At 36.7% G+C, this 9,930-nt stretch overlaps 1 protein-coding gene across 2 annotated transcripts in view; it reads right to left on the bottom strand.

The window, feature by feature from the left end:
- Positions 1-1,654: 1,654 nt before the first annotated feature.
- The window catches only part of ETV1 (ETS variant transcription factor 1), a 90,748-nt gene continuing 82,472 nt past the window's right edge, over positions 1,655-9,930 (bottom strand). For both annotated transcript variants that reach the window (XM_024767076.1, XM_024767077.1), the window contains exons 12-13: positions 6,977-7,078; positions 1,655-2,094 (exon numbers count right to left, since the gene is read on the bottom strand). In XM_024767076.1, the coding sequence (XP_024622844.1) occupies positions 1,873-2,094; positions 6,977-7,078 (324 nt within the window). In that variant the 3' untranslated portion in view covers positions 1,655-1,872. The remainder of the gene's footprint in view (positions 2,095-6,976; positions 7,079-9,930) is intronic.

Below are 9,930 nucleotides of genomic sequence, written 5' to 3'. Positions count from 1 at the left end.
AGTAGTATTGATTATGGTATGTGGGTTTCCCAATAACTGTTCAATTTAAAGACATGAGTTGTGATCCATGTCATGTTGGAAAATGGGTAGCCAGGAGATCATCTTTCAACAATTTTCCCTGTGTTCATCATGAAAAGCTTTTATAAGTCAATTTTGGCTTTGTGTTTAGGACTTTTTAAAAATTTTGCTACTGACTCTTTAAAATTTTTTGTTCCTCTGGGATATTGATGGAGTGAACAAAATTCGTGTTTCTTGCTTGAATTATTTTAGCAAGCTCTTCAGAGATACTGTACCACCACCATTTACTTACGGCTTTGTTATACCCTAATTTCAGTATTTTCTCCAAATGCAAAACAAAACCAAAACAAAAACCTTTGAAACTTTAAATCTTTAAATCTTCTTTCAAACAATCCAATCACATTTACACGAGCGTCCAAAACAAGATGATGGATAGTACCAGCGCCAGCACTATGTCATACAGCAACTTCCTCATATTCTTTGACAGTTTGTAAATAATTTTCCATTTCACCAAAAGTTACAAAATTTTCCACAGTTTCCCTTAGCAAGCTGAAGCTTACTCTTCATTTTGTCAATGTGCATAAAAGCTGCTTATAGCATAGCATGGCATAAGCTATTTTTTAAGCAATAAATGGTTCGAGTCATCTATTTTGTCCTGAAATGCTATCTGTAGTTAACTGCATTGCTTATAAATGGTCATAGTAAATTCAGCATGAAAGAGAATATTACAGAAAAGACAGCAGCAGAAGCATTAGCATTATCTAATATTTATATATGTTTCAACATAACACAGCAGTAAAAGGTTTAAATGCATATCAATGGGTACCATGTCTAAAAATTACTATAGTACCTATTTAGTGTATTGGATATTTTTCTTAAGGAGTGCTTGCTGTATCTAGAACAGCATATTATGTGATTTAGTACAGTTAATTCTTATTGATTAAATAATGTTTTTATGTACTGAAGGAAGCGAAAGGAGACAGATATTTTTTGCTTCGTTGTGATCCCAGATTTACCATTTAAATGAAGATCTCAAAGGACCATGAAAAATATCATTATTTAACTGAAATGAGCTTCAAAATACTTTAACAACAGTATGATTTGTATCTAAAGAGCAAGGTGGCACCAGATACGTATACTGCTACTGGCCTGTGACTCAGTTTGGAGCCAGAGTCCAAAATTGTGCCCCTCATTTACAGTCATGGTGATTACTCAACTTCAGAGAGAATTACCCATCTTATGGTTATCCTCTAAGAGTCATATGTAAAGCAAAACGAAACAAAAAGCAGCAAATGCAATCTCTAGATACCTTTTTACAAGAGGTGCAAAAACAGTCATTTCTAACAATTGAACTGCCTTTTACAGTAGTTTTTTTTTGTACACCTTGCAGAGACTCAGAAATGATAGGGGAAAATGCCCAAGGCAAATAGTCTCCAAGTGGATATTTACACAATGTGAATTAACTGTGTACTATAGACACCCAGAGGAAATGAACATTTTCTAGGTTGTTATGAAATCAAATCAACATGATAGAGCTTCATCATACTTAAAACCTGTAGGACCCCACCCCAAGCCTAAGTAAAAAGTAATCCCCCAATCCCCCCCTCCCATTCACCCATTACCTTCCTGTTACACAGAATAAATGTTTAGATTACTCCCACCCACTCTCAAATAAAGTGCACAGTCCATGGCAGACCATAGAATAATGCAACAGGAAAAGCCCCTTTTTGTGTATTATTATTTAAAAATAAAATACAAACAACAAAAATCAGACAAAGATTGAAGAGAATTCAGAGATTCTCTGCATCTCGCAAAAGAGGAGAGGCGCGAGGAGGCCCTTGACTGTCACTTGTGTTAATACACGTAGCCTTCGTTATAGGGGTGAGGGTTGCAGCAGCCCCCTTCTGGCATATAGGCCATGCTCTCGTCAAAGTGGGACAGAGGCACCGTGTCCTCTTCGTTGATATGACGCTCCATGTCTGTCTTCAGCAGTGGGCGCTGATTATCTGGAAAGGCCATGGAGAAGAGGGCTTCTGGATCACATACAAATTTGTAGACGTATCTCTCTCCAGCCACCTAAGGGAAACACGGAAGAGAAATCCCATCCTTATGTGCAGTGCCGGATGGTAACTAGACTTAGTGTGGTAAGCATTTCGCAAGAGATACAAATATCCAATTGTTGCGTTGTACACCTGAAACTAATGTGAGGTTGTTATGTCAACTACATCTCAGCTTAAAAAAACCCAACAACTCATCTTCACCATCCCAGATTGGAAGGGCAGAGAAAGAAATAAACAAAAACATGATTTAATACTCCAGAAAGGATGAATAACAAAAGAAGAAGCAATGAACTATTAACAGATAGAAAAAAAATCCTCACTTTGTGTGATAAACTACGGTTCAATCGAGGGAAATGCAAAATGTTGACCTTGAGTAATAATTACATTCATTCCAGATATAGCTAGAAAGCTTAGCAGCTTGCTTGTTTTCATGTAAGTGTAAACTTACACTGCTATTTGGGGGAAAAAAAAATCAATGATTTCATGCAGGCATCCTCACATTACAATCTTTTCCCCTCTGTTTGAAAAGGTAATATCTATAGTACTTATAAAATAGCCAGGCCTTTAAAGTGTAGTGTCTCCCTCTTAACATTATATTTCTGAAACTGTAGAAAAACTAAACTCCCAAACCTCAGAAGAAAAATGTATCGTGTTCCTAATAAGACTAGACTAGTGATTCACTGATTCGCAGGGTGAACTGTTCTTTTTTAATTTTCTTTTGCACTGTATATTCTCACCTGAAAAAAAAGATACATAGCCTTATTTAAACGAAAGATAGATCGAGAGGGCAGCATTATCCTGGGTACATCACTTTTAAAAATGAAAGCAAGATGCCTTAGACAGAAGGTAAGGATGTATATAAAGTGTCAAATTGAAGTAAGAGGTGTAAAAAAGTGAAAGGAATTTAAAATACACGATGCATAGGGAGGAAATGAAAAAAAGAAATGTGACAGCTGCCTGAAATAAAGGAGAAGTGGCGTAATTTGTAGGAAATAACATGTGCCAAACTTAAATTTTGAAGAGTAATGCTTCTCTAGGAAATTATAAACAATTGAGTGGAACAAATACAGCCCTGCCCCCGCTGCCATTAATAGACAATGCTGAGCTTCTCAAAAACCCACGGGGGAGGGGGGGTGGGGTTGGGCAGGGCGGGAGTGGATGAATACAATTCTTTGTGTTAAGTTTGGCAGTAACTTTTTGTGTGTATGTAGAGTTCAGTAATTTTAGAAAGGTGCAAATTACTCAACTCCTCTGCTACTTGCTGTGTGATGTGGGGGTATGGTGAGTTCATAGTTTATAAACTATCTGTGCATGTTTGGGAAGAAAAAAAAAAATTACCAAGGAGCACTGCTGTTCTGGACTCAGATTTAGAATGTTTTTTGCCCTGGATTTTTTTTACCCTGTAAGAGGAATCAATTTAGAGAATTCAAATACTCTGAATATCCTTAGGCTTGAAAACAGCCAAGACTTAGTTTTTATGAATTTGGACATGTTTCTTAAACTGCCCCCAGTTCCCCTTTTTTTTTGTGAAATGGAGTCAGGAATGGCTTCTTGGAAAGCCTGTTGCAAGACTAAGATGGAAGTCTCTAGCACAGGGCATGGCAAACAGAGGAGTCTGGCATAAATTTATTAACTTTAGTCCTTCATAAAAAGGAAATTAAGTTCGTAAAGGTGAAATGGTGAAACTACCATAAAAGTAAAAATAGACCATATCAGAAACAAAGCTTAACTATACTAAATCCTCGTTTCCCGTGTTTCTTTGTTCAAAGCACTTTGAGAATAAAAATAAAATAAATGGCCTGCATACCTCAGAGCATTTAATAACCTGCTTTGTTTTGTCTGCAGCCGCTGAGAAGGAGGCATTTGCTTTAGGATACTGGAAGTTTTTTTGTACAACCTGTTGCTATTGGTTATAATTAGAAACGATTCGATAAACCACTGCGGGGAATTAAAATGTATAATATGCAATCAAGATTATAAAACCTCTTAAGGACTCTACCTTGACTCACTGTTGTATTTTCCTTACAGTAAACATATTTAGGGCTACTACTATAATTACTGGACTATGTTAAACGCCACAAAGTTTAGAACAAGGGCTGATAACCAACCAAGGGACAGAACGTCTTCTGTTATTCAGTTATAATATGGAAAACGCTATACATTCAGTATACACAAATTGCAATGCTTAGATAGATAAAACATGAATTTTGAAAGACTAGCTATTTAAATTATGTGTTAACTTTTAAAATTTTAGAAGTAACACAGGGATATTGGAAGAAAATTTTAAATTACAGATTAAGCCAGAAGAAATAATAATCTGATTATATCAACCAGAAATAACCAATGCTTAAATGTTTGTATATACTTTTCCCATCATTTCTAAATTTTGAAATTCATACATGTACTGTCTATAAGGTATAATGATCATTACTTCATTTCTTATTTCTTTCATAACTACTAAAATAATCAGGGTTTCTTTGATGTTTAGATCCATTTGGGTTTTATTTTTTCTCTAATCTTTCCATTTTATTTTCTTTTACATACACCACATACACACAGAGTTTTAAGTTCATGAACAAGCGTGGTCAGATAAACACTTTCCCCATACATTAAAATATATAATTCTACATCAGAGTTTTCTTTTTTTAAAGGACTGCATAATTTTTCTCTGAATGACTATACTAGAACTTACTTAACCATTATGTTAATAGGTAAAGATAAGATGGCAGGACATTCTAAAAAGAGTGAAGCAATGAGAGAGTCACAGGTGTGTCAGAGAGTGGCAAGTAGAACGGCTCAACACGTGGAAGGAAGAATAAGTATATGTACGTCTGTAAAAATTGTCCAAAGTCTTGATTGTTGTGCTAGTTATAAGTAGACTTCAACTTTTGCATTTTTCACCTTTAAACGACCTGGTTTTCCTTATATCATATGCAATACCCCAAAAGGCCTGTGATGTACAACATTTTGCTCTCCTATATTAGCTGACAAATAAATGGTTGCTAATAGTTTCCTTTGGCAATTACAACCTAATAGAAAAAACGTGAGGAGCCGCAACATTTTTCTTTGTTTTTTCAACATCTATGCTGTCATTTGACTATTTGATAGCATCTTGCCTTATTCATTTATTAAAGTAAGAGGTAAATAAATAGGATATGTGATAACTGTATAAATAAATAGGAACATGGAAGTGGTGGTATCAGTAATAAGCATAAGTTTGAACACCTTTGAGAATATTTAAGACCAGACATGTCATCCTGAAGATACCCCCTCAAATACTGTGTCTAAAACCTGAGGTATGATTAGACATTTTACGATACTTTTTAGCTCTCTGTGACAGCTCCATTTAGTAAGGGACTTACTGGTCAAGACACACAAGCTAAATATGCCTTGGATTCAGGGTGTGAGATGCATTCACAGCTACCATTTGTTGAAGACTTTTGCGCCAGGTACAATGCAAGTGTCTCAAGTACATTATTTCATTTAATAATCACAGCAGCTTCACGAGGTAAGAATACCACTGCTGAGTAGCAGAAGAATCTGTTCAAAAAAGGTGATCTAATGAGAAGGTAGCATGCAAACCAAAGTCATGACTGCATTTTGTGTAACACTGCCCAGGGGACCTGCAGAGCACCTACTGTGCCAGCCCACTTGATGTGCCCAATTAGGAAGATGGTGATGAAAACGAAAAGAATGGGGTGTACGTGAAAGGGGTTGGCTGCAAATGGGAGTGGTGGATGAGAGAAAGGGAGGAATTAAAAAAGCCTCCGGGGTTGAGATGGAGAAGACAGAGCAGATAGTAACTGGTTTTACATTTTGAAGGTGAGATTCAGGGAAATAGGAAGCAATTAAGAATCTAATTCAGCCTTATCTTTTAAGGATCTTCCAAGTTCTAACTTGCAGGCTGGCTAACTCCAGAGCACAGATTCCCTTTGGTCTAGAAAACTCAATGATGCTGTTTCCCTGTCTTCTAGTAAGTTTCATGGACCAACTGGTCTAGTTTTTCTTGGCAGAACCATGGTGACATAAAACTATGCCACAATCTGTAATATACGTCTGTGTCCCCCCAAATGAACAAAGGATGCATAATAAAACTATAACGTAATATTCACGATGAATAAATCCTAAACGTTGTTCACAGTCAAGACTATTAGATCGAATATGCATGCAAGGCTGAAGGATGTAACAATAACAAATACCCACATGTTTTATCTTTATTTATTCGTTTATTCATTACCTTCTTCAAAAATTTTATATTTTGTTTCTAGGTGTAATTCATTTGTTTTATCTCACACCTTTAAAAAAAGCTACCTGGAAATATTAAGAGACACTCATTTGAAATAAAATAAATGTAACTTCATTATACCAATGAAATAAGATCAAATACTTATTTATTTTTTTTTTTCAAATACTTATTTTTAATCAACGGTTTAAGATGTTAAGCTGTCAAGTAATGAAATCAGCCAAGAAAAAATGTTTTTCAGAATGAGAACAAGCAACGTTCTGAACGTTCTAAGAACCAGAACAAGAGGGAAAAGGTAATAATTCAGATAGTATTCAAAATTATATACTTGTGGAGAATGTAGCAAAATATCAACGACTTCTGGGGATATATGCTTGCCATATTAGTACGAAAACAACAGTTTTTCTACCAAACACAGGAAAGTGGGGACTTCCAGAAAGTCTACTACTTTGTATATGATATTATTACACATTTGTCTATAATGCCCACGCATTTATAAACAGAAAGGCTTGTAATAGCAAAACAAACAGCTAAGCATATGTTAAAGTGGGCGGAAACCTTGCTTCAGCAGTGTAATGACACGTGGCTTTAAAGTATGACACGCGGATGAATGCGCAACATTTCAATGAATTTTAATGCTGTATTAGCTGCTCACCTTTTGCATGATTCCTTTCTCATAATAATAGCGGAGTGAACGGCTAAGTTTATCATAGTTCATAGCTGGCCTGTTTTTCTGAATGCCCCAACGCCGGGCCACCTGCCACCAAAACAGAATTACATTGTAGTCTTAAGTATAAACTTAGCAACATATCTCATAAAAATTAGTTAATTCATTAATTACTTCCAAGCGCTCTAAAACACATCCAAATCAAAAACATGAGTAAAGACACAAAAGCTATCATGATCTGCGTATCCTGCGTCCTGGTTTGCTTTTTAAACCAGGCCTTCAGCGATCACCCTGAAGTCGAGGCATGCTTCGCATTCTGAGGTACCCTGCTTTTTCCTTCTTATTTTTTCTTTTCAGATAAAATCTATAGATCAAGAGTGGCTTCGTGATCTCTTTGTAAAGGTGTTTCTGAGGTTATGATAAACCAAAGGAAAATAGATATCCTGCATGACGCTGAATAAAAGAGTGAACAAGTGGCACAGTGTGTACAGCAGAGGAAACAGTATACCAATTAGTAAGCTGAACTGCAAATAATTTTTATTGCCCGAAGCAGCATCAGGATAAAACTGTAGCCAATACTACACTGGGGAATTAAGCGTTCATATAAAGAACGGTAATCAGATGCTAAAAATAAGAAGGTCACCATGTATATGAGTCCACAGACAAAAATCTCTAAAGCAGAATATCCACTTTTGTTGTTTAGTGAACAATGTCCGAGCTTCAACAGAGCTTCAGCAAAACCTCCTTCCTCAACATATCTGTATCCCCTACCTCACCACTACCCTGGCTAGATGCAGCATTATCCAGAACAGGGTGGCCTGCTTCTATGACCCCAGCTAAAGTCACCTTCGCATTAATTTCCACTTTTGCTTCATCTGAGCAGAAATTGCAGCTGCCATGCATACCTAGGTAACCCTGAGACACCATTTTTAAATAGGCTTAGAGTTTTCCTTCATGTTCACAGAATTCCAAGTTGTTGCTACGTTTCCTTCATGTTCACAGAATTCCAAGTTGTTGCTACGTGTAATATACTAAAACAGAACGCTTTGCAAAGAGATCATTCTGTCTCTCTCTACTTCATTAATAACCTTTCTCCAGAGGTTTTTTTTTTTCTCTTTTAAAAACACTGATCCTTGCTATTTTCTCTCTCACTAATTTCTACTTCCTGAATGAAGATACAATGTAATTTAGTCACATATATCAGTATAATTTTTTAAGAGCAGAGAGATGTAACGTCACAGGGATGTGACTATATATCAAAACAGAATCACTGTGACAGGTACATCTTAAAGTTCCAAAGATAAACTTCGTTTTAATGTAAATGTTCTAAGCAATAGCAAAATGGGCTGATGGCAATAAGAAGTGAAAGCAATAATTTCTAAATAAAATGTCTTTTAAAAAGCTAACAATGGACATCAATGAATCTTTAATAGACATGACAACTGAACAGCCTGCGAACCTGGAGGGGATGTGAAAATACATTATTAGTATCTCCTGAAATTGAACAATTTCTGAACACTTATGCATTTGTAAATCATACTTTTCTAGAGGCTCACCAGGAGGCACCTAGAAAGTAAAATACCTGCAACACACTTCAAGACAACACAGTGGAAGTCTTTGGGGAGAGAAAGATGTTTTTTTAATACCATAAGCAGAGTTTGACTTTTATGATGCCAGTTAATTCTCAGCACCATGGGTATCAGTAGACATTTTAAAACAATCAAATTTATTCTTTTTTTTTCTTTTTTGCGGTACGCGCGCCTCTCACTGTTGTGGCCTCTCCCGTTGCAGAGCACAGGCTCTGGACGTGCAGGCTCAGCGGCCATGGCTCAGGGGCCCACCCGCTCCGCTGCATATGGGATCCTCCCGGACCGGGGCATGAACCCGTGTCCCCTGCATCGGCAGGCGGACTCCCAACCACTGTGCCACCAGGGAAGCCCCCAAATTTATTCTTAGAGCTGTTTCAATATCACATTCATTATAAAGTTGAGGGAAATGGATACTCATATGCCTGAGAGATGCAGACAAGTTGTGCAAGATGAAGGAATAAGATACAGAAATCTGTTGTACAGCACTGTTCTTATAGTTAATGATACTGGATTGAACCTGTAAAAATTTAATAAGAAGATAGATCCCATGTTGTGTTCCTATCATGATAAAAATTTTTTAAAAGATTGCAACTTAAAATGAACAGATAACATAAATAATTTCCAGGATAGGTTAGACCATCCAACAACTAAGAAAGTCCACTCAGCCCTCACATATGACCCCATCAATCACCACTATATCCGGCGCCACTAAAAGCCAAGGTACCAAATGTAAAACAGATAGCTAGTGGGAAGCAGCTGCATAGCACAGGGAGATCAGCTCGATGCTTTGTGACCACCTAGAGGGGTGGGATACGGAGGGTTGGAGGGAGACGCAAGAGGGAGGAGATATGGGGATATATGTATACATATAGCTGATTCACTTTGTTATACAGCAGAAACTGACACACCATTGTAAAGCAATTATACTACAATAAAGATGTAAAAAAAAAAAAGCCAAGGTACCATTTTCAACATGGAGTGGGTACGATGATGGCAATACTTTCAGTAAATTCCTTTTAACACTCTTTCAAAAGAAAACTTTGGATGTTAATGAGGAGAGTGAAAAGATCTCTATAGCACTCTAGCATTTATCCTTATCACCAAATGAATTAAACAGGAAAATGCAATCGTTCAATTATTATTCAATTTATTTTTAAAATCACGCTTGAATATGCAACAGTAAACCTCGAAACCACAATCAGGGCCTGGCTATCAGACTTCTCGATAACTCTTCCAGCTCAACAAGCTTGCATATTAGCAGAAGACTTCTACTCTGCCTCCTACAGATGCTTCACTATGTCAATAACTGTTCCCTGGAACAATTCCCCAGAACCCATGATTAATTAAAAAATA

Source organism: Neophocaena asiaeorientalis, unplaced genomic scaffold (assembly GCF_003031525.2).
Source record: "Neophocaena asiaeorientalis asiaeorientalis breed wild unplaced genomic scaffold, Neophocaena_asiaeorientalis_V1.1 scaffold70, whole genome shotgun sequence".
Lineage (NCBI taxonomy): Eukaryota > Metazoa > Chordata > Mammalia > Artiodactyla > Phocoenidae > Neophocaena > Neophocaena asiaeorientalis.
This window is presented reverse-complemented; position numbering and strand designations above follow the sequence as displayed.